A 27,944-nucleotide genomic window follows, 5' to 3' on the forward strand; every position below is an offset into this window, starting at 1 on the left:
CAAAGCCTGTACCTCTGCCACTTAAAATAAAGGAGGAACTTTATTAGTTGTACTGTTGATTAATGACTGAGGCCAGCACATTAGTTAGAGTGGCCTTGAATTTTGGGTGCCCAACTTTAGACACCAGAGCCTGATTTTCAGAGGTATGGACCATCTACAGCTGCATTCGAAACCAATGGGAGCTGCAGGTGTTCAGCTCCTTGCAACATTACACCCCACAATATGTCCGCAAAACTGAGCTCCCAAAAACTGAGGCATGCAAGTGGAGAGGCCAGGACATTAACTGTAATATCAAACCAGGTCAGAATTCATATGTTTCACCAAACTAATAATATTGATCCTTACAGATTTTACATTTGTATTATTTGTCTGTGGTAAGGAATTTTCCATATTAAAAATGGGTAAATTTAAGAAATGTTTACAGAAGTGAGGGTAGATTTTAACTCTTGCACTAAAGAGCTTTTCTGAGTTGCTTTTAAGTCCCGCTGGTGGGCCTCATGCTGGGATAGATTATGTGGGATGAAATCAGAGGCAAGTCTAAATGAACATACATAAGAGAGTGTAAGCAACTATAATTTTCACCTTCTGAAATTCTCAGTGTGTAAGTTACGCTAACTTGGCCAATACTACAAAGTGTTGCCAGCACAGCTATGTCAGGTAGGAGTATGAAAAAAATCACACACTCCAGCTGACATAGTTATGCCAGCAAAGCCTCCTATGTGGACGCAACTGTGCTGACAAGCGTGCTTTTTTTTGTCAGAGCTGATGTTGTTCAGGGAGGTGGGGGGTAGCTATGCTGACAGAACTCCTTTTGCTGGCATATGCTGTGTCTCCACTAGGGGGCTTTGTCAGCATATCTATGCCTGCAAACGCTCTGTAGCATAGACAGGCCATGGGACTCTCTTCGCTGTTCTGTGGTGTGCTTTGCGGTACTGCTGTTTTAAACAGAACTCCCCCAAGTGAGGAACATGTACGGTTTCCATCCCCATCCCCCATGGAGATGATGATTTGGGCCAAATCTATTTAAAATAGCCTGGTGTGTTTTGCCACTGACTTCAGTGGAGCATTACAGGCCCTGAATGTGGTTGTGCTTGCCTTGCAGACACAATTACCAACCCCAAGCCCTGAAGAATCATGAGTCAGCCCCCTCCCCCCCATCACGAGATCTAAAAATATAAATAAATTTTGGGTTGTTTTTATTTACATTCTCATGTCTAAACCTTCAATATGTACTCCACCTTTTCAAGCTTTTCTCCATCGCCATGAGGATTAGAAACTTTTGTTTAAAAGAAAGCTGAGATTCCCATGCAGTCTCTTGATTTCAGCAGTTCAAGATATTGATATTGACTTCAGTGTGACTACTCGTGTGAGCAAGTGCTCACTAGCATGAGTAAAAGGTGCACAATCTAGGCCCCATTGTTTTAGCAGCCATTTTGATTTAGTAATGAAGTGAGAACAACCTTTCAGGAAAATCAGACCAGCCTGTTAATTCTGGAGGATTACTTGCCCAGTCAAATATTTTTCTAAAGCAGCTTGATATTGAAAACCTAGCTACACATCTTATACAAATTAGACTAATAATACCCATTTCTAGGATACAGTCACCTTGTGCATTAATCTTGGCCTCCTAGTTTTTCCTTTGTCATAACACAATGTATTTGCCAGAGTTTAAATAAAAAGCTCAGGCCACCAAGTAACAAAGTACAGACCCCAAGAAATTCAATTTCCTGTCTTATCTTTACTATGTACCTTTAAACTACAGGATATCAGTGTGATTTACAAGCTTTATAGATAAATCATTTCACCACCACTGAAGTGCTGTCATAGAATCATAGGTTTCAGAGTAACAGCCGTGTTAGTCTGTATTCGTAAAAAGAAAAGGAGTACTTGTGGCACCTTAGAGACTAACCAGTTTATTTGAGCATGAGCTTTCGTGAGCTACAGCTCACTTCATCGGATGCATAGCATATCGTGGAAACTGCAGAAGACCAGTTTCCACGATATGCTATGCATCCGATGAAGTGAGCTGTAGCTCACGAAAGCTCATGCTCAAATAAACTGGTTAGTCTCTAAGGTGCCACAAGTACTCCTTTTCTTTCATAGAATCATAGAATATCAGGGTTGAAAAGGACCTCAGGAGGTCATCTAGTCCAACCCCCTGCTCAAAGCAGGACCAATCCCCAACTAAATCATCCTGTCCCCGGCTAGAAAACTTCTCTGTCACTTTTTTTAGTTCCAATTTTTAAAGTTTTCTTGCCTCCTCTGTGTCACATGAGAGCATCTTAAGTTTTTGGGAAGGCCAGGTTTCTCTTTCTGGAGTCATTAATAATGAAACAAAACCACTTTAACAAATGGAACAATAGTCAGAGAGGAGCCAAAAAGCACCTTCTGCTCTCTAATATGCTGCATGAGTGCTTTGAAGTGCTTTGCCCAAGGGCTTTTTGCTGTTCTCTTTGACTTCATTTGAGACTAAGAAATAGATGCACAGCTTTTTCATTTGCTAAATGACTAGTTCAAAGTCTACCCTCTGTAGTGATTCCATCCCATGTCTAGAGCCCAATGACAGCATTTTACAGCAACATTCACCTTGACAAATCTCCTGGGGGCATACAGAGGAGTAGTTTAAAAACCTTCTATAACTTTCCCCATGTGATTCATGGTGTCAGCGGCTCACAAAGACTCCTCACCTTTTTCCTAAGAATTTTCCTGTAGATGTTGTGAGCTAGCATGGAGCTGGCTGATAGAAGGGCTGAATCTGCAGAAGACATGACGGCAGCAGCAATGGCTCCTAAGCCAGCAACAGAAACATACGTTGGGCAAAGATACTGCAGAACTATGGGTAATATCATGCTGGACTCCCCTCTTTCATTAGGGGTTGGCAGACCATAGCTTGTCTGATTCCAGTCTTAAAAAAGAAAAGAACATTAATTAACAGGGAGTTTTGGATTTGCTGTGTTAATTTTTCATTCCTTTACTCTCTTCTGTGTTGAAGTAACTAACAGTGAATTCCGCATTGATCTTGACCTTTTTTTTTTTCCCTGCAAGGTGCAGTAAGACATACTTATTTCCCCTGAAACAATCAATAACTCTGAAGGGAAAGATCATTAGGAACACTGTCAGCATTCCTGGGCTCTGTAAGATCTCTAAATGGTCAGAAATCCACCAAAACTTTCTAAGCTTCATCATGCTTTGAGGTCTGTGGTTTGGGGGTTATGAAAATGGAAGAAAAAATTAAATGAAATTCAACCTTGAAAAACACCAGAATGTTCATCTGAAGGAAAATAATTCAAAGCACAGCATAGAAGGAAGATTCATAGATTCATAGATACTAAGGTCAGAAGGGAACATTATGATCATCTAGTCTGACCTCCTGCACAAGGCAGGCCACAGAATCTCACCCACCCACTCCTGCGAAAAACCTCTCACCTATGTCTGAGCTATTGAAGTCCTCAAATCGTGGTTTAAAGACTTCAAGGAGCAGAGAATTCTCCAGCAAGTGACCTGTGCCCCATGCTACAGAGGAAGGCGAAAAACCTCCAGGGCCTCTTCCAATCTGCCCTGGAGGAAAATTCCTTCCCAACCCCAAATATGGCAATCAGCTAAACCCTGAGCATGTGGGCAAGATTCACCAGCCAGATACCCACGAAAGAATTCTCTGTAGTAACTCAGATCCCACCCCATCTAGCATCCCATCACAGGCCATTGGGCCTATTTACCACGAATAGTTAAAGATCAATTAATTGCCAAAATCATGTTATCCCATCATACCATCTCCTCCATAAACTTATCAAGTCAGATAGGTCTTTTGCCCCCACTGCTTCCTTTGGAAGGCTATTCCAAAACTTCACTCCTCTGATGGTTAGCTTTTGTGTTACCTGTAGAAGCAGCGACTGCGCCAATAAGAACAGATGGAATGACCATGAAAAAACACCCAAATCCTGCAAAATAAGAAGTGAGCCTTGCTTGTCTGGATGAGGAGGCTGCGAGGACTCTTTGGAAATAGATCTGCCATGGAATACTTCCAAGAGCCTGAAAAGAAGGTAAACCATTAAAAATAACGCATGCATCATTATTAGAGGCTGGAGTGACATTTGCTATAGACCTTCATTTTGCTCCCTCCCCCACCAGAATTTTCATAGGTCTGTATACTCCATTATGTCTTCCGCTCTTTGTCTCCCTCCCTCCCAACTTTGCAGGATGTAATATAATCACATATAATGTTCTACATGCTGACGCAACTTTGCCCCCTCTCCCCTGAATTTTTCTGAAATGACACCTCTGATTCGGGGCAAACCTATCCTCATGAAGGCAGTTCCTCCCTCCAGACAGTAGTCATTCTGGGGTTACTGCTGCTATTGAAACCTGTGGGTTGGTAATATTCCTTCTGGCTGTCACTCTGTCCTTTTGCAGGGGAGGGTGATTGGTAGATCTGTGGCATCACAGATCCATTATCTTGGCCCCCACTCCTCCCTGGGCTTGTCTCTCTCCTAACCCCATCCCTTTCCACTTCAGCCCGGAAAGATCCCTTGCAGAACCAGGCTTCATAGCCCACAGGGGTGTATGCTCCTTCATTCATTAGGCTTCCTTCATTCTGTAGCAGAGCTGCCCTTGTTCCACTGTTTTTGTGGGAAAAGCAGCAGGAGTTTCCCTGTCAGGCACTCAGGTTGCCTTTGGCATAGGAGCTCCTTTGTTTTCATTTATTATTTTTACAGCACCCAGTACACAGGACAAATAATAAGACTGGCCCAACCCTAAGACCTTACAATCTAGATTTAAACACAAGCCAAGAGTAACAAACTTCCTGGAGAGGGATGGGCTGAGGCAGGACACGAGTCACAGCAATAAGACCACCCTGTTCCTCAGACAGCATTATTAATGTTTATTATTAGGTCTGTCAAGCAATTTAAAAAAATGAATCACGATTAATTGTGTGATTAAAAAAATTAATCGTGACTAATCGCACAATTAATCACACTGTTAAACAATAATAGAATGACCATTTAGTGAAATATGTTTGGATGTTTTCTACATTTTCAAAAATATTGATTTCAATTACAACATAGAATACAAAGTGTACAGTGCTCACTTTATGTTTATTTTTTATTACAAATATTTGCACTGTAAAAAACAAAAGAAATAGTATTTTTCAGTTCACCTAATACAAGTACTGTAGTGCAATATCTTTATCATGAAAGTTGAACGTACAAATGTAGAATTGTGTACAAAAAAACCTGTATTCAAAAACAAAACCACAATTTTTGATGACATTTCACATAGGCACCAACTCTGTGGGTGCTGCGGGGCTGGAGCACCCATGGGGAAGAATTAGCAGGTGCTCCGCACCCACCAGCAGCTAAGCTTCCCCTGCCCCCGCTCCTCATTCCCCCCCCCCCCCCCGAGTGCCGCTTCCCACTCCTCCCTCTCCCAGCGCTTCCCGCCCGCCACCTAACAGCTGTTTGGTGGCATTTAGGACTTTCCAGGAGGGAGGGGGAGGAGTGGGGACATGGTGCGCTTGGGGGAAGAGATGATAAAGAGGCGGGGCAGGGGCAGGGACTTGGGGGAAGGGGGTGGAATTGGGGTGGGGTGAGGGTGGTGCAGGGGCAAGCGGGGCAGGACCAGGGGGGTGGGGTCGAGCACCCACAGGACAGAGGGTAAGTCAGTGCCTATGGCATTTCAGATTTTTAAACCTTGCATGGAGGCCTGGGCATCTCCCAGCTGCCACAGGCAGTGCGGGACCCCTGGAGCTGCAGGTGGCAGGGGTACCCCGCAGCCCCCAGCTGCTGCAGGTAGCTCCTAGCCCCAAGCAGCTGCCCCGCTTCAGGCGGTGTGGGGACCCGCAGGTCCCCATTTTGTCCTGGATATTTTTAGTAAAAGTCACGAATAGGTCACGGCAACAGGTCACATCTTCTGTGAATTTTTCTTTTTTGCCCATGACCTGTCCGTAACTTTTACTGAAAATATCCGGGACAAAATCTTAGCCTTAACCATAATAAAGATGCATTCATAAAAATATCTGAAATTCTGAAGTGTCTTTCTCCCTCTATTCTCTCGTGTGAAACTCAGTCTGTACTAGTGGGTTTATAAAAAGGTGCTTTGCTTTTACTGTCACTCCAGGTGAACTATTAGAAGGAAAGGATGGAAAAAAGAAGCTCTTACCACATACAGAAGTTCATCTAGCCATCTTCCAAGATACTCTGTTTCTAGTTTGCCAATCCATGGTACTTGATAGAATTCATTAACAGCAGTGTAATAAATGCTTTCAGTTGCAGAGTTCAGCAGTGCAAATGGCACACAAGTCCACTGTGTTTAGCATGAAAACAATTATCAGTACAAAAGGATAATGTACACCAGACAACATTTGTAACTCCTCTGTTTTCCCTATAAACCTGAAATTCCCCCTCCCCAGATCATACCACCACCAAATCTTGGCATTCCACAGAAATCTGAAATTGCCTCCCACCTTTAAGCTCTCATATGGGATTTTTCTAATGTTAAGGGTGATGGTTGTGAGTAGACTGAGGCTGAGAAGGGGAAAATAAACTAGTCCTGTTTAACCTTTCCATTTAAATTTCTGTCTTGTTTTCGATAGCTCTTTTTATATAGCTCACATGGGTACTCTGTCCTTGTCATTTTATAAAGTGGCTGGTTTTGTATAGAGAAGTTGCTTTGCATTGCTGTGGTGCTACAAACCAGCCCTAAAGCTGGTTGAAGTGGGGAAGCATGTCAGAGGACTCTTCCCTATACCTGAGCTTTTCTATAGATCTGCAGAAAGGCTGCTGCACAGGTCCTGTGAGTGTCGTGCTGTGTTCTAAGGCATAGCCTCGCCTAGTCCTGACCCCAGGCAGTCATATCCAGTGCAGTTTATCTCAGCTTCTTGATGGAATACACTGCTATGGGGCTGGGAACAGCCAGTGGCAAATCAAATGGAATCAATCCCATTTGGCTCTAACAAAACAGCGGCTGAAATATTAATCATGCAGCCTCTTGAATAATGATGGTGATTAAGCAGTGATGATGCAATTGCCTGTTTTCCCCACTGAAATAGTTACTGGTAACTCAACACTGTTATAACTCAGAGAGCCTTCTAAAGGTACAGCAAGCACTTTCCCCCTTGAGAATCCTGGATGTGACTCATTCAATTAGAGAGCAGTGCCCTGACCCTCTTCACAGATTTGCACATGAGGCTGCTGTCCTGAACATACCTAAAAACTGAAGGTTTACTTTTGCCCTAAATCTTTAAGAGCTCAGCTTTGGCTATAAGGCCCATGGAGTGGCGAAGTGAAGACACAAACCCTGTGGAATAAAAGACTAAGAGCACTGTCACTGGTGCACTCCCCTTTATGTTGTACTACTGTATATAGCAGAGGCGTAGCCAGGAAGGGACTCTTGGGTGGGCCCCAACTTTGGGTGGATGGGCAAGCCCCTTGCACCCCAACCCCGCTCTCCGGCTGGAGCACCAGGCGGGCAGAGAGGGGCAAGTGCCTGACCCCATTCCCCGACTGGAGTGCCAGGCAGTAGGGTGGAGCAGGGCAAGCCCCCAACCTCATTCCCCGGCTGGAGCGCTGGGCAGGCAGAGCGGGACAAGCCCCTGCACCCGGACCCCACCCCCCAGCTGGAGTGCCAGCGGGTGGGGGGAATGTAGCAAGCGCTGGGGCTGGAGCAGAGCCAGGCTGGAGGGGGTGGGCCTGGATGGCCGTGGCCCACCCAGGCCCACTTGTGGCTACGCCCCTGGTACATAGTGTCCTCCCAGTGTGGAACAGCTGTGATTGTGCTGTAAGGATGTGGGGTGTGGCAGCAGAGACCAAAGGTCATCCTCCATTTTGGAAAGCAGGATTCCAGACTGCTGGGCCAGAGCAAGCTGTGGCTGGCTGTCACTTATAGCAGGATCTTGTTGCTGTGTTTTAAGTGTTTAAGTAATAATGTCATGTTAAATATAAAGCTCTCTGGGCCTCAAGAAGAATACCACACTCCCCACGGTGGGGAGCGTCTCTGCTGGCTGGCATAGATAGGGTGAGGACATTGTCTGTCCTGCCCCTTTGGGAGAGGCTGGTGCTGATGTGGGTGGTAGCCTGCACTCTCCTTGAGCTCTCTGGACACAAGTGCAGCAGTTATTTCTAGCCATGTGTGAGTGTGCTTCTGGCACCCAACGGTTCCTAGTGCCTCCTGCTTTTCTCACCCCACCTTGAGCACCAATGCTTGAGCACCAATTTTTTCTGGATGAAAAAATCAATCGTGCCTAAATGGCTAACACCTTTTGAAGTAGGGTGACCAGATAGCAAGTGTGAAAAATTGGGATGGGGGTTAATAGGCACTTATATAAGAAAAAGCCCTGAATATCAGGACTGTCCCTATAAAATTGGGACATCTGGTCACCCTATTTTGAAGACAGCTGTTTTGTTTATAGCCATGTTCTGGATGACATTAGACTCAGCTGCCGGTTAAGTGACTAGTGTTAACCTAGCTACCAGAGGGGGCCCATGCTGTTCCATAAAAGCAGTTGGAGAACTGCAGTAATGAAGCCTTGCAGAGTTCAAATAAAGTCCCTCCCTTGGGTCATATCAGGCTTGCAACATTTAAGGAAAGACAAACTGAAGACTAAAGTTTCCCCACTTTGGCCTGTGCGGATCTCCCTGCCTGAATTCCCTAGTGACTATTTTGTTTGTGATATTAGAATAAAACAGTCTGAACAAAAACACAGATGCCAGACCCTGACTTATGCTATCTCTGCACCTGAAAAACTATAGCCAGGAGAAGGGATGCAGCTGCTGTGTCCTAAACCTAGCTCCTCCAAAACCCATGCAAACTGAAGCTCATCTCACATCCCTGTAAATCAGGATGAGCTCCATGGAGTTACATTGGCATACAGCTGGTGTCAGAGAGAGAAAAGTCAGGCTGCAGGAGTTAATATTCTGTAGAGCTTGGTGAGTCACTCCCAGGTTGAGCCTTGGAGGAGCATTCTGTGGAAGGGATTTGGGGTCGGGAACTGTAGGTTCTGTGAGTTTTAGTGTCTTATTTACTACTTATGGAATGCATCCTCTTCCACTCAGAATACTCATAATAATCCTGGCATAAGAAGAGCTTGTGTAGACACTCCCTGTCTCTCTAGAATATGGGGGGAGGAGGGAACTGTTTTAAGAAATTTGTGCAGTAATCTGACCCTTCAAAGACAGAGTTCCAGTGATCGGTGGTGTTGGATCCAGAGTGGATACACAGTCATAATCATCATGATCTTTTTCTAATATGCTAAGACTAAACACTGTTTTTGATTTAAATAGTTTTAATTTCAGCCCATCTAATTTAGAAGTGCTGTTATAGACCCGTTTATTGCAAATTAAAGTGCAACACTCTGACAGTCATCTCCCACTGCTCATTCTGTTGGGATTGTTTTGGATGTCCACTAAAGGCTCCATCCTACAAATACTTATGTGTGTGAATTAGTCCCATTGGACTGCTTGCCTGAGTACTTCATATAAGTGTTTGTAGGACTGTGCTCTGAAACCCACATCCTACGCAGACCCCTGTGCCTTCCTACAGATCCATGGATTTCACTGGAGCTCTATGTGGATGCAGGGATCCTCCCACATAGAACTCAGTGTAGGATTGGGAAGTTAGGTACTGGTCCTACAAACACTTAAGCATGTGCATAACTCTAATTGAAATTAATGGTGTCACTCACGCGAGTAAAGTTAGACATGTGCTTATGGAATTGAGTTGTTTTTAAGCACTATTGGGCAAGGACTGTTTTCTTTAAACTTTCACCTAACTTTGGGTACCTGAAATGAGCATTTTCAAATTTTCCAACACGTGCATGGTTCTTCCCACAAGTGTAACCTTAATCTGAACTTTGAATCTTTAAAAAAAATACCTAAAATATTCTCTGAAGATATTTCCCCCTTAAGTTATTAAATATATTTATATTTTTAAAACTGTACCTCAGTTTAACAGTGATTTGGAGAGAAGGTGGAATTGAGGTTTTTGTGAGTCTGAATAGTGTATTGCTTGAGAAACCTGTTGCTGTTTTAACGCAGACATTTAGAAAATGGCATGTTCCAGCTTTGCGGAAAGAATTGTTTTCTAATAAGTTCTGACTTTGAGGTGGTTTCTGGCACGCTTGCACATTCTGGATTTAAAATAAGCTACTGGGGAAGGCACTTGGAAGGACTTGGGAAATTTGGTCTTTTGATGAATTGACCTAGAAACTACAACACGACAGCCTCATAAAAGAATTATTGTTCACCCTGTGCTCGCTCCAAGACTCATGAAGGGTTTTACATATCATTTATGCTGCTTTGTAATTCCTCTTGTAAGCCAATGAAGTGTTTGTCTTAATTAGACATACTGAAAGATCCTTGGGGCTGAGACTGTGGGTTAGATTCTGATCTTAATTACACTCATAAATCTATGAGGCCAAATTCTGCTCTGGATTTTGTAGGTGTAAATCCAGAGTATTTTCAGTGGGATTACTCCAGATTTATACTGTGTAAATCAGAGAATCTTTCATGGACTGTACATGAGTCAGCTGTTTTTTCCCAAAGGAGCATGAACTTGCTTGAACTATTTCCCTCTGTTTGGATTCAATCTCCAGCTGTTTCTGGAAATTCAATAGGTGGCTCTCCGACACCCCCCCCCCCCCCCGGTCAATTGATAGCTGCAGTATGGCCTTCCAAGGTTTCTGTGCTGCTGCAGGGCGTCATTTTTCAGATGAGATATAAAACTAAGGTTGTCACCATACTCCATGGTCATTAAGGATTTTATGGCAATTTCACAATAGTAGCAGTGTTAGCTCCAGTGACTGGGTCGACTCCAAGTGGGGCAATTAGTACAATCAAACTAAATGCTCTGTAGTTTCAGTTATACCTGGTATTTTCTCTTCTTCTCCTAAACTGTTGTGTAGTGTGCGTATGTGCTGTTAAACAGTTACTACCATCCACCCCAGAAGTGGCTGCATTTAAATGGTCAGTAAAATGACATTGGTTTTATGACTACAGAACTGCTCTGTTTCACATTCTGTATATAATTGCCTTTAGAGCAAAGGTTGCTTTTTCATGGTTTTCCTTAGATTGTTATTAACCATGCAATAATGAGATCAGGAAATAATAAAGAAGCCCCTTCTCTACATAAACAGGTTTCTTGTGCTTTACCTCTTCTACACTTCAATCTAAAATCACAGAAGTGTATAGGCCTTACCAGGCTGACCATCATAAAAACCAGCTGTATCACATCAGTGTACGCAACTGAGTATAGTCCTCCCAGTAAAGTGTAGAGTGTAACAGTACATGCTGAAATGATAATAGCTAAATATCCTCTGATATCCAAGATCACACTCATTGTAGCCCCTGTAAAGAAAAACAGCTTTATATATATCTACTCACACACACACACAAACATATATACATACATACACACACTATAATTACACTGTTGGCACCATACCGGTCACAGAACTGCAATCAATATTCCTGTTATAAACCAAAACTTGATGCAAGGAGTCTTCATGCGTCTAATGGGCAGAAATTATTATACAATTTTAAAAATTTTATTTTAAATGCCTTTATTTTAAATGGTTTTTGTGAACATTCCACTTTTACAGTTCGGTCAGTACTAAAGTTTGGCTAGCCTCAAGCAGCGCAACTAATCTTCCCCAGTCCCAATGTTCAGTTTCCCTTTCGATTCCTCTGTGAGTGGAAACACCAAGGACTAGTTTCAGAAATGATACTTGAAATGGTGTAAAGGAGTTTAAGGAGGTCTAAATTGGTGTCATTTATTCACCCAGAGGCTGGAAAAGTGTGAGTTAAAGTAAGAAGAGGCATACTTAAGTTACATTCTCCTGTATGCTACAGTCCTATCTTCCAGCTCTGTCAGTGTGTAAATTACACCAGCTTAAACTTCTCTAGGCTCCTTCAAACTCACTTACTCCCACTTACCAATGTGTAACAGTCAGAGGTGATGTGTAAAGTGGCTTTAACCCAGAAAAAAAATCTTTGGTAAAATATATCCTCAGTATTCCACACTTCCCAACCATACAACATCCACATACTTTCTCCTCCCCCATCTAAATCTCCAGACTCTAAATCTGGTCATTCTGTCTGGGTTTCCTAGGAACATAAGAATTGCCGAACTACGTCAGAACAGTGCTCCATCCTACCCAGTATTCTGCCTCTGACAGTGGCCAGTACCAGATGCTTCAGAGGAAGGAGGAAGAAAACTTGAAATTGTGGAATATCTTATTCATACAGAAAGCTCCTTAACACTGCCAGTTAGAGGTTGACTTATGTTTTGCAGTATGAAGGCTTATCATATTCAAACTTTTGTTCTTTCTGAAAAAAAACCTCTTTACTAGCATAACTCTGGATATATTTGTTATCCATATAAATATCTAATCGTTTTTTGAATCCTGGTAAACTCTGGGCCTCAGTGATATCTTATGACAATGAGTACCACAGCTTAAATGTTCACTGTGTAAAAGTATTTCCTATTATCAGTATTACATTTGCTGTCTTGCAATTTCATTGAACGTCCCATTCCTCTTGTATTATGGAGAGAGTAAATAGAAGTTGTTAAACTACCTTCTTTGGGCCACTCATTATTTTGTTTGCTTTTATCATGTCCCATTTTATTCCCTTCCAATTTAGAGTAAACAATTTTTTCATTCTCTCTTCACATGGAAGTTTTGCCTGGCCTTTAATCATCCTCATTGCCTGTCTCTGAAAACTCTCTTTACAAGTCTTCTCAGAAAAAACACCCCAACAAACCATTCCCATTTTTCTATCTCCCAATTTCGTTCTTTTCTACATCTCAATTTTTCTATTTCCTTCTATGACACTTCCCCCGTCTCTCTCATCTTCTGTCTCTCCTCTTCCCCATCTTTCTGTACCTGTGCCCACCTCTTTTACTCTTTCTCTGTCTCTCCTATTTCCTCCTCAAGTCCCCCTGCTCATTTCTTTAGCTCTCCACTTTATATCCCTCTCAGTCACTCTCCTTTTCTATTCCTTTCACACACCTTCAGTCCTTCTCTTCCCTCTTTTGTCCTACCTCATTTGCTCTTCCTTATTAAGACTGCTGCCACAGCTTCCCCTTTCTTTCCCAATGGCCAGTGTGTTAAGAGCAAGGCTGTTTCTCTGCTTTTCCCTCTCTGCTTCTCTGTGTCATTTTGTCTCTGCTTCTCTCTTCCTCATGGGGCTTCTTCACCAGTGGATCCATGGACAGATTTAAGCCATTTTGGCCACACCCATGCTGTAGCAGTCAAGAGTTCAGCTGCATGTAATGGACTTCCTGTTGTGTGCTATCTATCCCTTTGAGGAGAAAGCAAGTTTCCCTTTATTATCATGCTCTGTGGCGGGGGTATAAATTTAGCACAAATGGATTTCCCACTGATGTCAATGGCAGATTTGCACAGGGTGGAAGTATGTAGTAGCTAAATGTTTAGTTTTTATCATAATTTGTTCAGTACCTTTTCGTCACGTTCAGCATCACCGAGGGGGAGAATATTCTGCCTTTAACATCGCTGCTATTTCTACCCTTTGTCACTCTTCCTTCTCAGTCCTCCTTTCCCCCGCCTCTCTTCCTCTCACTCTACATGATCATTTTTGTTTAGTCGAAGACCGAATTTTCCACTGGACAAAAAACTGTTCTGATGGGAAAAGTTTGCCCTGTCCTAGGTCACGGTGAAAGTTTCCTTTGCAAACATGAGGGCTACAAATCTAGGTGTTTGTCACCCTTGCCCTCGGGGAACCGCTGCCCAGTACTAGAACAAAACTAACGCCACCCTTATATTAACTAAAACACTACAGTGTTCTCTCTACAGTAATAGTCCAAACACTCTACAGCAGTAGTTCAGATACTACAGCTTACAGTTGCATAATAATAGTTCTATGGGTCTTTTGTGCAGATTTTTATTGCTTATTTCCCTATTATGGTTTAACAGTTGCGTTCTGTTCAAATTTCTGTGTATCTGCACAAATACTAAAAGGATCCAGAAACTACTGACTCTTAAAAAAAGCTACATGATGCAAGGGGAAAAAGAAATCTATTCTGAATGAGTATATGTATAAGATATATACTTACCTAAAGCAGAAAGAATAGCTGCAAACCAAAATACATCTCCTATCAATGTTGGAAGAAAGAGAAGGGTTCCCATAGTGTTCCCATAGGTTTCTTGGAGGGGATCCATCATTGTCACATAGCTTTTGGATCGCATTGGCTTTACAAAGAAGAGGCCCCCTAGCAAAAATCAAATGACAAGGTAAATTATTATTTTAATTATTGCCTACTAACCAAACAAGAATGGGGCCCCATTGTGCTAGGAGCTGTACAGACATAGAGTAATAGACAGTCCCAGCCCCAAAGAGCTTATAATCTAAATAGACAAGACAGACACGGGGTAGGAAAAGAGATATAACAGGCAGAGTGAACAATATGGTGACTGCAAACTTCATGTTAGTTCTATGATTTTTAATACATTTAAATTATGCATTTAATTATGCATAGAATATCTCCTGATCAGAACTATCTTGTCTTTCTAGAGGACATCAGCATTAAAACTTAGAGATATACATTATATCATATCCTTTCACTAATGTCTTCCTAATAGAAATTGGATGGTTTCCTCTCTCCTCCCCAAAACATTCATGGGTCACTATTACCAAGTTGTTGTTTTTTTTACATTAAGCCCATCATTACATTGACTTTATTTCAGAAAAGAGATAAAAGACCAGTTCAGAAGCACAGAAAACCATTGTTTTGTGTGTGTGTAGAAACCAAACATGGCAAGAGGTTAAAGTTGGGTCCAAGCCAGAATTTTTTCAGATTTTCCATAATGGTACTGAGAGGGCATATGTGAGTGTTAGATATGGAAGCAACCCAAACCATGGGGACTCAAGGTGCCTCCACCCACCACAAGTGGTGGAGAATGCGGGCAGCTTATGCTTGATACAAGGGGAGAAAAAGCCCATGGAGGGAGACAGAGCTCAGTAGCTCTGAACAAGATGGAACCTGAACAGTGATGTAAGTGGCTAGCGGAGATGCAGCAGCAGCAAGCAACTCAGCAGCAACAGACCACCCATGAGCAAATTCACACAACACAACGGCAACTGCTGCTGAGGGAGTTGATGACCCAGCAGCAGGAGTTCCACAAGAAGATGACACAATGTATTGTGCCAACATTGCACTCCTCAGGAGTCCCTGCAGGGCACAGTGCTGCCATAGTGGGTACCCCCACCAATACCCATGAAGCTAAACAAGATGGGGCCAGACAATGACGCTGGGGCTTTTTAAATTATCTTTGAGAAAGTAGCACGAGCTTCCTGGTGGCCCCCTGAGCAGTGGCCTTTGATTTTTGGCTCTATACTTGACAAGTCCAGCACAGGCAGCCTACCATAACTTGGACTTGGAGCAGACTAGGACTGTAAACAGGTAAAATCTGGCCTTTTGGTCATTTCCAGGGAAACTCACTGTTTATCTTTTAAGGGGCTAGACCTTGGGTAGTAGCTCAGTGTTTGAAGGAATACTGTTGGAAGCGGCTCCACCCAGAAGAAAGGTCTGGGGCTCAGGTTGCTAAGTGAATTGTGATCAAATAATTTGTAAGGCTATTGCAGCAAAAGGCGGAGAGTGGGTACTATACCATGACCTGGGACTTTGTCAGATACGGTATGGTTAATGGAGAGTTTTCTAGAGGCCAAAAGGGCTGTTAGAGACAGAATTCATCAAGGCCTTGGTGCCACACAGGATAGGTTTGAGAGAAACCTGTGAAGGCAACTTCAAAGTGGTAACACCCACTCTGAGGGGGGTCCACCTTTGGGGATGTCCTCCAGGATTATCAGACCAGCCATTAGACCATGGGAAGACCGTGAGGAACAAGGGGGTCTAGCTCGGACATGACACTGCCAGTGGGACCATCAGTCATCTCAAGCAGCTGAAGCAGGACCTGCAGAATAGAGGCTGGCCACTACTCCATGGCCAAGTTCTCCTCCAGCTAGAACAGATACTGTCAGTGCCCCTGAGTAACTTGCTACTCTTCTGGACAGACAGGACACATAAAGAAAGGATTCTCTCTTAATGAATGTGAGTATGACCAGGGTTCTGGACTGCAGAAACCAGTGCACAGAAAATGGTACCCCTCAAGTTGACAGTGCTGGGTGATTATCCAAGGGAAAAGAGTTCCAAGCCTCGCTGTAGGTGATGACATCCCCCAGAAAGTCGATTCACTCACAGTGTATACATGGCAATGTGAAAACATACCCCAGCCAACATTTACAGCTGACCCTGTGGACATGTTCTAAGGTGATAAGCGTAGTCCTGGCCCAGAAATTGGCCTACTTTGTAATCAAAGGCCAGGACTGGCCATTTTTTGGCAAGTTGTTACTGTATGGGTCTGCCCAGTGAATGGGGTTCTGGCCCAGTTGTTGCAGAGTGACTCTCAAGGCTGGTAAACCTTGGGGAATTGGAAGACCCCCGAAGAAGGAACATCACAAGCAACATGCTTGTCAATCTCTGCAGAGAAGGAAGAGGTTATCAGCCTGGACAAGGAAGTGCTCCTACAGGGCAGGAATTTTGTTCAGGAACAAAAAAACAATTGTACACACATAGCCAATTGTCCGTGCATATGACCAATTGGCATTTATAAATGGGGAAGTAATGGCGCATCAGAGGGTCAAGCAGTATCCATGAGAAAGAGCACCTCTACTGAGTTGAAAGAGATCCACGAATGGGGTAAGAAGGGCCCAGCTGCTAGTGCCAAGCAAGTATCACTGGACAGTATTGCAGTCTGAGCACAACCTCCCATGTGCTGGACACCTGGGAAGACAGAAAACACTATCATGAGTACTAGCTCGATTCTACTGGTTGGGCGTGCGTCAGGAGGTGAGAGAATACTGTTCCTCCTGCCGTGAGTGCCAGCTGTCCAGCAGCAAGGGGACTCCCTGTGGTCCCTTTGCCCTTGATTGAGACACTCTTTGAAAGAATTGGAATGGACATAGTTGGGCCCCGGAAAGGACCACACCGGGGCACCAGTACATATTAGTAATTGTCGACTATGTGACCAGCTCCCCAGAGGCTGTTCCCCTTCACTCGGTGAAAGCTACAGTGATAGACCTAGAGCTCCTGAACCTCTACTGATGCATGGGATTTCCCTAGGGAAATCAGCTCAGCTCAAGGGACTAACTACATCTCCCAGCTGATGCACTGAAGCTATTCCATAGAGAAAAGGCTACTCGATTATTGAAAAAGAGGTGCTACCAATTAAGCAGGCCATGGATTCTCTGAAGTATTACCAGCTGGACAGCCCCTTCTCCTTGATCATGAATCACGCTCCTCTATGCTGGTTCCATAGCATGAAAGACTTGAACGGCGTATGATGTGATGGTACCTCGTGCTACAGCACTATAGCTTCAGGGAGCAACACCAGGTGGGAAAGGCCCATGCTAACGCTGTTATTTTTTCCCACGGGAAGTCGGAGATGGAGGCAGCCCTCCCCAAGACCACCCTCCCAACTTGAGTGGTGGGCTATGTGAAGGGGCACACCCTTTCCCTATCAAGGAGGAAGCTAACAAGCTCCACTGGGCCTGGCCAGCACTATCTAGATACACCTCCAAGGCTTCCTGTGCAGGGTGGGGGAGGGAAAGGGGAAGCCTGCCACAGGAAGAGGCAGTTAACTGGGGAAGCTGCAGTGATAGATCCGCGAAGAGGGAGACAGTCACTGACTCAGACAGCCCTGAGACTGCCTGGACTAGGTACAGATCAGGTGTCACCAAAAGGGGGCGGAGCATCTAAGGAAGGATTCTAATTCTGATCAGGATGATTAAAAGCCTATAGACAACCTGGGACCCAGAGGGGTGGCAGAGAGACTGCCCAAGAGACTGAGCATCTATTTTTTCTTTTTCCTGTCTTTACTTTGTTCCTCCCTGCCCTCAGAGAGGGGGAAAGGAACTCTTTTTTTGGACAAAATCTTGTATACCCCAAGTAGCGGAAGGAATCTGTCAGTTCCAGAAACGCAAGCAACCCAAACCATAGTCTCAAGAGGCTCCCACCTACCACAGGGAGGCACATTTCTTAGCTCAGCTCCCTCAAGCATGTATAAACCCATCTTTGTCTGGCCGAGTTAATTTTGCACCAGAAGAGTGCAATATAATAGAAGAAACTGTTCATACCAAATGCAGTAGGTGGCACTCTTCCCTCTGAGTCAAATTTAAGTGAAGATACTTCCATAGCTATATCGACCTATCTGTGTAGTGTGGACCAGGCCCTAATCTTTCTCTTATTAGAGGACAACAAAGACAACCTTGGAATCACAAAGATGAATGCCTATCCTCTTTGCTGTTCCACCCTCTTTTGTCATTTCCTTCATCTATTATGGCTGTCTATTTACAGTGTAAGCTCCCCAGAGCAAGGGGCCTATCTTCTGTCTGAAGTGCCAAGCATGCTGTTGGTGCTATATAAATGCTAACAGATAATGGACAAAGTCTTGAATTCCTTCCTGCAGAAAGCTTCCATTGACTTCAATAGGACTGTGTCTGAGTACGTACTGAGCAAAGACCTCAAGTTTTGGCCCAATAATAACAATAATAATCATTTAAGATGATGGTCTTGCATCTTGGAAGTCAATGGGAGTTTTGTCACTGAGTTGAGGGGAACAAGGCTAGGGCTTCATAAGTAATAGGTTGCTGGGGTCTAATCCAACACTCATTGAAGTCAATGAGAGTCTTTCCATTGGCTTCAATGGGATCAGGCACAAATGAGTAGAACCTTCACATTCTGATTTGGACTCTGCTATCTGGTGTGCTGATAGGATAGTGTCGGGGCCCAATAAGGGATAAAATATTAATAAAACCTTTGTTCAGTGTTACAACATTAAATAGTTATGTGCAGTTCAGATATTCAGGTTTAGCTGGCTTGTTTCCACTATAACAACCACCATTAACCATTTTTAAATCTTTTATTAAAAACATAGAAAAAGAAGGAAAAGCAGTTACAACACTGAAACCAAGTACAAGACAAACACACAAAAGGGGAGAGACAAGAATAGCAAAGAGAAAAAATGCAGCTTCTGTCTCTGATGCTGACTTTCACATGTAGCTTCCCTTGTAGACTAACACAGGTCCAGCACATGGTCTTATCAGTCACTCAGACCTGGCAAACTTGTGCCTCTGTCAGGCTGTCTAAAGCCGTTGCGTTTAGCTGCCTCTGGTCACAGGCTCACAGCAGTTTCAAAAGGTAGAGTTGTTTTGGCTGGCTATGCCAGACTCTTATTAGACAGAAGGTAGAATGAGAAAGATAGTCCAGAGAAGAAACAAGATAGAGAGGGAAAATAACATATGAGGGAGGTGGATGATGGCAGGAACCCAAATCTCAAAACCCAGGTGGTGGTCAGGATTTAGACTAAACTGGTGGAGGTGGTAATTTCATCTGGTTCTCTCTGTGGCCAAGTCTGCTCTCGTAGCCTTTCAGGATCAGGATGATGACAGCCCAATAGTATCAAGGTAGATCCTGAGGCCCCGGTGAAAGGTCTGAGGCCTTTTTCTGCAGCCACAATAGGAGAGCAGCAGCCATGAGCCAAGAAGCAGAACGTCACATCCTCACATTCTGTCTAAATTACATTAAAATAATATAATATTGGGCTGTTACGGATGATATCGTGTCCTAATAGTAGCCACCATCACCAGATAAAAAAACAGATCTTAAGATTTTTAAAGAAAACTTTGTTTAATAGCATTCTGTCTGGCAAGGAATCCTGTGTCAACAGTTGTGGTTGTGAAATCTCTACTTTATTGTTTTGCCTTGATAGTCCCTACTTCTCTGTTGTTTATCTGCATGGTCTCTGTCTGGTTCTTTGATTGTTTCTGTCTGTTACGTAACTAATTTTGCAAGGTGTAAATCAACTAAAGTGGTGGGGCATGACTGGGTGGAGAATTGTTTCACAATGTATTAGGATTGGTCAAAGAATTATTTTGTAATACTTCAGTAAAATGATTGGTTAAGGTATAGCTAAGCAGAACTCAAGTTTCATTCACTATATAAACTGGGGTCCAAAAGGAAGCTTTTGGGAACCAACTCCAGGACACAGCCCAAGATCAGAGCTGCCAGACCTCAACACCCTGGCAACCATATCGTGCAGAACCTGGAGTCCCCAGATGACCTGATCTTGACTGGCCAGCAGAAAAAGCTCATCTGCATTATTGGGAGTGGTGAGCATTGTATGCTTAGCATGTGCATTTTGTTTTGATGATTGTTAATAAATAGAGGTTAAGGATATTACTGTCTGAGGCTCTTTCACTGGTAAAACACCCTGAAAACCCACACAGTGTAAGGTTTACACCTTGAGCCCACGGAAGGGTAAGGGTGGGTGTTCCTACAGTGTGCGGGTAACCCCAGGAAACGATGGGAGAGGCAGCCACGATGGTACAGTTCACCCCTACCAATCCCCAAAATAAGCAGTGTCCAAGAAGGGGGAGCAACCTCATTTCATTAAAATTAACCAATCAAAATGCATTTTGGTGATTTAAATGATAATAATTTTCTCCCATTTCTAGAATCTTTCAGTTTGTTGTTAAGCCAAACCAGGAGTTTAACAGGATCCTTGAAGACTCCTAAACAGAGTTATTTTAATGTGAACAATCCAGTTTGTGCCTGTCTGTCTCCAACATTTGCTGACTTTCATAACCACTTTTATGCAACCCAGTTGAGTTGGACAACTCAGAATACAGGCATCTGAACAACAAGAAGGCTAAATTTTCATGTTGCTAAAACTGCTTTGCAATGAAAACGTCTAAGAATCGAATTGTTGTTTTTACCAATGATAAAAGCTAGAACATATCCTACTGGAGCCAGGACCCAGGCCAGCCCTCGTGTAGGGAGGTACACGATCTCAGACGTCCCATTGATGTAGCCACCTCCAACCCAAGTTGCTGGAAAAAAAGAAAAGCAGGAGAAAATTGAGAAAAAGAAGAAATCATCTGGTTTTCCTTTACTTCAGAGCCACCATCATATTGTGTGCTAGAAGATAAGACATATGAAGCAGAAGCAAAGATAGAACTTCAAGAACATAATGTTACAGAGTGAATTTTCAAAGTGTGGGCCACTAAAGCTAGGCACCTAAATAAGTTGGCTGGTTTTCAGAGATGCTGAGTGCCTATCACTCAGTTCAGCAAAGCACTTAAACACAAGTACTTAAGTCTATCCCTATTCAGCAAGACACTTAGGAACTACTTAGCTACTAGAAAGGTTACACAGTATGCATCCGATGAAGTGAGCTGTAGCTCACGAAAGCTTATGCTCAAATAAATTTGTTAGTCTCTCAGGTGCCACAAGTACTCCTGTTCTTTTTGCGGATACAGACTAAAACGGCTGCTACTCTGAAACCGTTCTTTGATAAGTAATTCATGCTGGCCACTGATGTGATGCATGGTTCTGCAGTTGCTGCTCTTATTTAACCTGTATGGGACCATTAGGAGGATTAGTGAGGAGGAAAGGATTGAGGTGCTTTCAGCATGTAAATGACAGTAAGCAGTATTTTTCCATCCTGTCCAACTCTGATGGTGCAGGCAAATGGCTTTTCTGGTGCCTGGTTGGCTTCAGTGGGAACTGTGGGAGCTCAGTGCCTCTGAAAATCAGGCTATTTCTTAGCTGTTGCAGCCTCTGCATTCTCCCAAGCAATGATTTTACACTTATTTTGGTGCTTTTCCCTCTTTCTGATGGGTGCCATAGCTTTGATAATGATCCTTAGCTGCCTTGGTTTCCCTTCTCTCACCTGAGTTTGTCTTCACAGCACCTTTCAGCCATGCCTCAGTATCCCTACCAGTATTGGGATTTGCATCTGAGCCTTCTGGGTTCAAACCAGTTACATCATTTCCCAGCAATAGATCAAAAGGCATATCCTGCAGTATAACCACTGTCAGGTTCCCTGAACCTTCTCAAGCTTTTACAGTGATTTGGATGTCAGTTTAACTTTTGCAGAAGAGGTTACAGGGCTTTCCCCATAAGTATGGGTGACCATAAGCACTGACTCTGTGGGTGTTCCAGGACTGGAGCACCCATGTGGAAAAATGGTGGGTGGTGAGCACCCACCGGTAGCCCCCCATCAGCTCCACTCCACCCTCCAGTGCCTCCTGCTCACCAGCAGGCCCAGCGGATCAGCGCCTCCCCCTCCCTTCCCGCACCTCCCGCCCACCGTGATCAGCTGTTTTACAGTGTTCAGGAGGCTCTGGGGAGGATGGGGGAGGAGCGAGGACGCAGCGTGCTCGGGGGAGGGGGTGGAACTGGTTGGGAAGAGGTGGGGTGGGTGCAAGAAGAGGCGGGGTGGAGGTGGGGCCTTGGGGGAAGGGGTGGAGTGGGGGCAGGGCCTGGGCAGAGCTGGGGGGGTCAGGCACCCTCCGGCACTTTGGAAAGTTTGTGCCGGTGAGGTGGCTACCTGATGTAACTCACAATTCATCTCAAAAGCATTTAATAACACATCCATGTCAGCCGCCTCCTATCGTGAGGCTAGGCAGCAGTTTAGAAAGGATGCAGTCTGAGAACCCTGGTATCTGAGGTCTGCCCCCACCTCTAGTATCCGGGTGCAACTGGAGCATTTTCTCCATTTCAAGTTCATGCTGATGCTCCTTTTCAGTCTGTACTTTCTCTTCTTGTTCATGTTGCCATTGCTGCTCCCAGTTTGCAAGTTGCTTGGCCTCAAAGTGCAACTTGTCTCTTTGAAGCTGCAGCTTTAACTCCTCAACCTGCAGCCTTTTCAATGCCAGCTGCTGATGAAGAGGAGAGCTTGGCCAAGATGGTGCTAACTTGCTGCTTCTCCCCATCCTCTAGGAGGTTGTTTCCAAGATCTTCCAGTCCTGTGGGGCTGTTCTGGTCTCCTTCTCCCTCAGCCTCCAGCAATCTGGCTGCACCTCTTGAGTCCCCTCCCAGTCGTGGGATATCAGTCTTTCTCCGGTCCTTGGAGTACAGTAGGCGAACCAGCTGGTCTTTGTCTGCTCTTGAGAGTTTATCTGCTGCTCCCTGCATTACTGCACCAGCTGACTTTTCCCGAGTTGCTCAGAACTCAATCTTCCCTGTTTTTTCCTATTCTTTCCTGAAAAGACGACGAGATATTTTTTTCTGTTGGCTTTTTTTCTACTACAATACTTGCTTTCCCTGTGTGATGTGATTATGTACCACACTCTGGCAATGAAAGGGTTAATGTGAGCCTGAGAGGCCAGTTATGCTCCCGGGATGCACCTGAAGGGTGGGCCAGGTTTAATTAATGATGAAGCCCAGCTGGGGATAGAGCTGAGCAGTGGCTATAAAAAAGGGAACTACCAAGTGGAGGGGGCTGCAGGTCTGGTTGTCAACATTGTGTTTCAAAAATAAGGGACTGTTTTCTTAGTACCCCTGCCCTACCCTCTCCTCCTGATATTATTATTGACAATAAGCAGTACTCACCTACATTTGTCAGGGGTTATTTCTTGCTGCTTTTTTGCAGCACTCATCAGCTCCTGATCTTGTTGCAGAGAGATGAAGAAATGAGGGACTGTTAGCAACCCTAGATGCAGGGAGAACTTTGTAGTCACTCTCTGGGACTAGAGAGATTGTGATGAGAAAGCCCAGGGGGAAAGCTGGGTCCTGAGAAGTCTTGTGGGAGGCTAGGATAGACACAGAGCAGCTACTGGGGTGAAGCAAGTTCTGGTGAGGAGCCCTGATAATAGGGCAGGATCTGGACTTCCAGGGAGAGAGCCCTGAGACATGTTCATCTGATGAGCAAAGAGGACATGATAAACATGAAGCCTGCGGAGGGCAGAAGCGGATTTACATTTAGTTATGGATTTTGTTGTGGGATTCCAAGGGGAGGCCTAAGAGAAGGGTGAACTTAGAGAGGCTGTGGGAGAGGCCTGCTGACAGGCAAGCCTTCTTGAAGTCCAAAGAGTCAGCAGCAGCAAGAAGTCTGGCATAGTGAACCTTGACTGCCTGTCCTAGGGTCCCTGGACTGGAGACCAGTGTAGAGGGTGGGCCTGGATTCCCCTATCAGCCCCTGATAAGGTGGTGTGAAGCCCCTGAGAAAGGGATACGGATGACTAAGAGCCCTGAGAGAAGGGTGTGTGGGCCACGGGGCCCAGAGTCAGGGATGAAGACCTTTTGTAAGGACATTGGACAGTTGTTTATTGGACTTTATTACTCTGGAAGGGGTGGGACTGGCATGAGGTCCAAGTTGTGAGAAGAGGCAGACTGCTGTAGGACCAGAGCGAGTATTGGTGGGGAGCATTAGATAAGGAGAGAGCTGCTACGTCCAGCCACGAGGGGGCACTCTAGTGGTGAGTTTGCTCTTCTAAACCCTGCTGTTCGCACTTGCTGAAAATTCACCACTGTTGTGATCCCAAACCACTGTAAACCTTGTTTTGCCAGGCTGGGAACTAGCGATCAAAAGCGCTGGGGATGGGCAGAGGGTTCACTTGTCAGCAGCCATGTAGGCAGACAGGCTGGCCCAGATGGCACTTTGGAGGAGGCTGAAGGAATTGGGCCTCACATCTCCAGGGAATCGTCAGCCTTAGGGAAGAACTAGAACTTGCAGTACGCTCTGTTGTATTTTAAGAGATGTTTTCTTTGAAGGACTTTTGTTCTAAATCAGTGCTTCTCAGTCTTTCCAGATTAGTGTACCCCTTTCAGGAGTTTGAAGCCCGAGCCCCGCAGCCGGGGCTGAAGCATGTAACTTAGCTTCGCCGTGCCCCCTGTGGCTTGGGGCCCCAGGCAATTGCCCTGCTTGCCCCCCTAATGTCAGCCCTGCACTTGCAACCCCTTTAAAGTTATCCTGTGACACCCGCCCCCCCTAGAGTTTGCAACCCCCAGGTTGAGAAACATTTCTCTAGATGAGTTGATGTACTCCTGGAAGACCTCTGCATACCCCTAGGGGTACACATACCCCTGATTGAGAACCACTGTTCTAAATAAATAATACTTTGCTTTGAGGAAGCTGCTTGGTCTCTCATTACCACTGTCATTGCCTCATAGGGTTGCCAACAGTCCTTTATTAGAAGGGACGTCTCTTATTTCTTCATCTCTGCACAACAAGATCGGGAGTTGCTGAGTGCTACAAAGAGCAGCAAGAAATACCCCTGGTGAATGTAGGTGAGTACTGCTTATTATTAATAATAACCATGAAGATAATAATGATAATAACGGGAGGAGGGTGCGGCATGGGTGCTAAGAAAACAGTCCCTTATTTTTGAAATACAATGTTGGCAACCTTAATTCGTCCCAGAAGGAATAGAACTGCAGAGTCTGAGCAGTCAGACCTGCTATGGTGATTGTGGCTGACACACCAGGAACTGCAGCCCAGCACCTGGTCTGAGAGTGGGAGAAACCCATGTTTCCACACTACGGCCATTACTTCTTTCTCAGACCTAGAAGGTGTGCTTGGAGAGACCAGGAGGTGTATCACATGCAATTAGTTCAGTAACCATGACACTCAGCACCTCTGAAAATCAGGCGACTTCTATTTAGGTATCAAATATGAATTTAAGTGCCTACCTTGAGGAACCCATGTCTGAGAACTTTGGCATATTGTCCAACTATTTCTTTAATGAATAAGAGCAAAAAATGACTGAAAAATAAAGGCTTTTGTTGAGAAACAAAGCAGCTATGAGAGTGCCGATCATTTATTAAATATCTGAAATCATCAGCAATGGCCATCATAGAAGGTTATCTAAATTCTGCTGTCAGACCACCCACACAGCTGTGAGGGATCCCAGTCCCCCGGCACAGATCCTTGCCTTACCTGTCTTGGCAGCTACAGACGCAGCTCCACCTCCCCACATTCTCCCAGGAGGAGACACCAAATAATCTGAATGTAGGCACAACATCAGATGCTTAAACATTATACACAAAAAACTTTGTGATGAAACAGGTAAGGTTTCTACACAGCAACATAACTCTCACAACCCATAGAAGCAAGGATATGAAAATTTAAGTACCCTAACAGTACCTACTCACTGGCACAAACCTCACAACTACCATACACACATTTATACACTTATGTCTCTGACGTGGTTATGAGGCCAAATCTCATTTTAGGAAACCCTATATCTGAACAGGGATGAGGTAGTCTGGTAGTAGTGGTAGACAGGGTAAAGAAATGTGAAAATAATGGAATAGAACATCCTGACCACTGAATTTCTGAACTTCCAGTTTCAGTTCTTCAGAATATTTCAATGGCCTATAGAAGTGCTATCCAGTGAAGCAGTACTTTGCATCAGGTTTAAATGCTACCCGCAAGACGGATTCCCATTTCCTTTCATCCTACTTGGTAGGCAAACAAGGGAGTAAAATTTTAATTGGTTCCTTCCTATCCCTAGTTCAGGTAACTCTTTTTTAAATCTGCCTCTGGGTGGTTCTATTGAACCTTCTGTTTACTTGCTCCAGGTAGGGTTGGATCAATTTGTTGAAGTTCTATTAACGAATCAGAGAGGTGGAAAAGACCCTGTTAAGTCATTTAAGGCTCAAATGTATGAATGACTGAAGCCTTTCATTAACTGCAATGGGCACTGAGGATGCTTGACACTTTGCAGGAGGTGCTTGGGGGAGATTTCCAAGGCGTTCACTGTTAGGCACCTAACTCCCCTTTGTGCCTTTGGAAATCTCCCCCTCAGTGTCTTGCAGGATCAGGCCATAGTCAATGTTCCTGCTATGCAATGTTCCCTTCAGTTTATTTGCTAAGGCTTTGTCCAGTTTGAATATCTGCATTTGCCAATGGGATCCGGTCCACTCCACTTGGGAGGCTGTTCCACAGTCTCAGTGGGAAGACATTCTGCCCGATATTCAACCTTATTTGTCATTTCTCCTAGTGAATAGAGGGCCCAACTCATTTTATTACACTTATGTGTAAGAACTGAGTAGAATTTTCAACAGGTTGGGATGGTGAAGCCTGTATGTGTTTCAGTGGCAGACAGACACTTGTATTTTGTATAATAACACTCCTCATTTACACAGCAGCTTTCTTCTGAAGATCTCAGAACACTTCACAGAGGTAGCTAAAATACTGTCTGTTATGGAGTCGAGAACAGAAACCATGATACTTAGTCCCGTGACCCTAACCCTTAGACGACAATGCCTCCAGGGTATAAGAGATAGAAGGGGGAGGATTTCTAACACAGTATCCTGTGCTACTGGAAGAAAGAGCAAACCAAGAGTGCCAATAAAATTAAAGTAGGTGCATAGAAGAACAATTCCTGTAGCCAAAAAAATTGAAACCAAATACATGTAGAGGACAGCTCCTTAGGTTAATTATATAAGGAGAATACACAACAGAATTTAAGAAACTCTTACTGGTCTAAAATATAGATTAAAACCTAGAACAGAAATTAATATTAAGAAACAAACTCACCAGTTGTGGTGAATAATCCCACAAAAATGTTCATATTTCTGCCTCCCACCATGGCAACCTCGCTTCGGTTTGCATTCTTCTCCTCCTTTTTGGTTTTCCAAGCAGCCCAAATCCCAGTTGCCAACATTATCACATAGAACACAATTGTGACTACCAGACCGGGGATGTTTAGAGCCATTTTCTGCAGCTGTATTATAAAATAATTCTGATCACCAGGACTAACGCAAAGCACCTCATAGAAGATTAAAAGTCTTATGATTGGAAAAGCATTCAGAGGTTTTGTTTTTATATACAAATGCCCTATTGTAGTGAATTAGCTCACTTTGAATTCCTGCTGAGTTGTAAGAACCCAAAGGAAGAAATAACAGTGGTCTCCCAAAGTGATAGGAATGATTACATGATCCAAAAGCTGACGTGCACTCAGCATGCCCCAGCCTGGCACCAAGAGAAATATGCTCTTTCCCTTCAAACTCTCACCCTCTTTTCAGACTCCGCCCTCAGTGAAAAAATAGCCAGTCCTGCATCAGTAGATAGGACAAGGAGAAGAGACATTTCTTGGCTAAGGCCTAAATCCTGCTGTTATTAAAGTCAGTGGGAGCTTTGCTAATGA

The 27,944-nt window shown here is 44.2% G+C and overlaps 1 protein-coding gene and 1 long non-coding RNA gene across 2 annotated transcripts in view; one reads left to right on the top strand and one right to left on the bottom strand.

The window, feature by feature from the left end:
• The window catches only part of LOC102929635 (high-affinity choline transporter 1-like), a 28,389-nt gene extending 724 nt beyond the window's left edge, over positions 1-27,665 (bottom strand). The window contains exons 1-7 of the mRNA XM_027831607.2: positions 27,335-27,665; positions 20,784-20,897; positions 14,065-14,220; positions 11,188-11,336; positions 6,157-6,300; positions 3,876-4,029; positions 2,688-2,905 (exon numbers count right to left, since the gene is read on the bottom strand). Of these exons, the coding sequence (XP_027687408.2) occupies positions 2,688-2,905; positions 3,876-4,029; positions 6,157-6,300; positions 11,188-11,336; positions 14,065-14,220; positions 20,784-20,897; positions 27,335-27,512 (1,113 nt within the window). The 5' untranslated portion in view covers positions 27,513-27,665. The remainder of the gene's footprint in view (positions 1-2,687; positions 2,906-3,875; positions 4,030-6,156; positions 6,301-11,187; positions 11,337-14,064; positions 14,221-20,783; positions 20,898-27,334) is intronic.
• Positions 213-6,541, top strand: LOC122461986. The gene is made up of 3 exons (XR_006284299.1): positions 213-300; positions 3,882-4,040; positions 6,115-6,541. It is a non-coding gene; the product is annotated as an uncharacterized LOC122461986 (long non-coding RNA).
• Positions 27,666-27,944: the final 279 nt, after the last annotated feature.

Source organism: Chelonia mydas, chromosome 1, assembly GCF_015237465.2.
Source record: "Chelonia mydas isolate rCheMyd1 chromosome 1, rCheMyd1.pri.v2, whole genome shotgun sequence".
NCBI classification, from domain to species: domain Eukaryota; kingdom Metazoa; phylum Chordata; order Testudines; family Cheloniidae; genus Chelonia; species Chelonia mydas.